Source organism: Etheostoma cragini, chromosome 2, assembly GCF_013103735.1.
Source record: "Etheostoma cragini isolate CJK2018 chromosome 2, CSU_Ecrag_1.0, whole genome shotgun sequence".
NCBI lineage: Eukaryota > Metazoa > Chordata > Actinopteri > Perciformes > Percidae > Etheostoma > Etheostoma cragini.
The window spans coordinates 18,824,174-18,826,682 of NC_048408.1; the positions used below are offsets into that span (position 1 = coordinate 18,824,174).

The window sequence follows — 2,509 nt, forward strand, 5'->3', positions numbered from 1 at the left end:
ATGGCTGCAATGAAACAAAGAGTGAAAAATTTAAAGGGGTCTGAATACTTTCCGTACCCACTGTATATATATATATAAAAAAATCAAAACCATCAGCATGCCTATTGAAAAATTAGGATACATGGGACAATATCTTCTTGTGGTTTGGACAAACTAAATCCTTAACTCGCTTGAAAATCAATATGTGAACTCCTTCCTTACTGTAGAGAACTTAAAGACGATCATGACTGGAATCACTTTAAACTCAGGCTGAAACAGTTTTTAAATACAGATTAGTGATGTAGTCATGAATAACCTGCTGCTTGAGTTTAATGGTAACTTTATTCATTGTTAGTTTAGATCTTGATCCTATCTGCATTGTGTAAAGGGAGACAAATCACATTTACAATTTGAATGTGATATTAGCAATATACAATACAACACACACACAGACAAATACAGACACACATGCACACACACACACACACACACACACACACACACACACACACACACACACAGACACCCTCAAATGACTAACCCATTTTTGAGAACTAGCTCATTTCCTTAGCTCCCTTGTAGAAGGACTGACCTTCACTGCAGCTCAGTAGAACAACAGTTGAGATTTAAAATAAACTCCTCAGCGGAATGCTCTTTATCACACAGGAAAAAAAAGTCTGATCTTCAAATGGAAATCGTTATAGCTGCTCAGTCCCTTGTAATCCTTTTACGGATAATCTATTATAAAAGGAACTGTAGCTTCTTGCATAATGCACAAGAAAACCTGTTTGCTATATTTTCTGAATAACACTTAATTGGCTGATATGATTATTTGTTTGTGTGAACACCACAATATGTGACTATGCTTTTCACAAGCAGTAATTCATCAATGTGGCAGGGCCCTTAAATAGCTTTTTAGGTTTATTTTTACGTAATTATTGCATTTTTACCTGCAAAGAGGTTATGTTGTCGCAACCAATATTTATAAAACTTGGTGGAGTGGTAAGCATGGTCAAAGAAGAACCCATTTAAGTTTGGAGCTGATCCGATCACAGGGCGATACACAATTTCTTTTTCTCACTTTTGTTTTCCAAATTTCAAGGACACGTGGAACATATTAGTGTTCAAGCAGTGTATGTATTTTATAGGATGAGCATGCTATTGTGCGTGTGGACTGACTGTAAATCTATGTTGCCATAAATGTGTATTGACCACACACAAAAAAAAGAGTATGTGTTTGGTATGCATAGTTTGGTTTATTTTTCTTTGGGTGAGTGTACGTGTGTGTGTGCGCTTGTCTTACCTGTCAACTGCAGGGTGGTACAGTGGCCTGCTGTCCTTTGGGGACAGGTAGCTGTAGGCTGCCGATCCTCCCACTACTCTGATTTTGAACAGCACCCCAGCATTCTGCAGGGAGAGTAATTCAGATTAGTACAGCTTTGACCATAAAGAGCTCCCACTTGTAACTGTAAAGGCTTGTTACCTTGTAACCTCAAATGTAGATTTATTGTTAGGAGGATAAGCATCTCCTTTTTCGAGGGGGTCCTCGAGGCATAAGACAATGACAATACAGCACATGTACATTCACACTAGCTAAAGTTCTCTTTCATACAACCTCACCCACGCCACCTCCCCCAACAACTCCTTATCGGAAACAAATCCATATAAAAACCATATTGCAATATTAACGGGCATGACAACGTTTACACATATGTACTGTATATATGTATGATGTTTCCACCTCCATGTTTGACGGTGTAGATGGTGTTCTTGGGTTCATAGGTAGCATTCCTCCTCCAAACACGGCATGTTGAGTTGATACTACATTTTTGGTCTTATCTGACCACAAAACTTTCACTTTCAGCTGTCCTATGAATCACTCAGATGTTCATTGGCTAACTTCAGACGGGCATGTATATGTGCTTTCTTGAGCAGGGGGAACTTGTGGGCGCTGCAGGATTTCAGTTCTTCACGCCGTAGTGTGTTACCAATTGTTTTCTTGGTGACTATGGTCCCAGCTGCCTTGAGATCATTGACAAGATCATCCTGTGTAGTTCTGGGCTGATTCCTCACTGTTCTCATGATCATTGCAACTCCACAAGGTAAGATCTTGCATGGAGCCCCAGGCCGAGGAAGACTGACAGTTCTTTCGTGTTTCTTCCATTTGCAAATAATCGCACCAGCTGTTGTCACCTTCTCACCAAGCTGTTTGACAATGGTCTTGTAGCCCAATCCAGACTTTTGTAGGCCTACAAACTAGTCCCTGACATCCTGAAGAGGTCTTTAGTCTTGGCCATGGTGGAGAGTTTGGAATATGATTGATTGCTTCTGTGGACAGGTGTCTGTTATACAAGTAACAAACTGAGGTTAGGAGCACTCCCTTTAAGAGTGTGCTCCTAATCTCAGTTTGTAACCTGGAGAAAAGACACCTGGGAGCCAGAAATATTTCTGATTGAGTGGGGGTCAAATACATATTTCCCTCATTAAAATGCAAATCAATTTGCTTTTTTCTGGATTTTCTTGTTGTTTT

General features: G+C 39.8%; 1 protein-coding gene across 2 annotated transcripts in view; it reads right to left on the bottom strand.

Annotated features, from left to right (window-relative positions):
* Positions 1 to 2,509, bottom strand: part of usp43a (ubiquitin specific peptidase 43a) — a 96,813-nt gene that overhangs the window by 23,527 nt on the left and 70,777 nt on the right. For both annotated transcript variants that reach the window (XR_004659988.1, XM_034896897.1), the window contains exon 9: positions 1,283 to 1,386. Coding sequence is in view for 1 of the 2 variants with exons in the window: in XM_034896897.1 (XP_034752788.1) it covers positions 1,283 to 1,386 (104 nt within the window). In the remaining variant the exon portion in view is untranslated. The remainder of the gene's footprint in view (positions 1 to 1,282; positions 1,387 to 2,509) is intronic.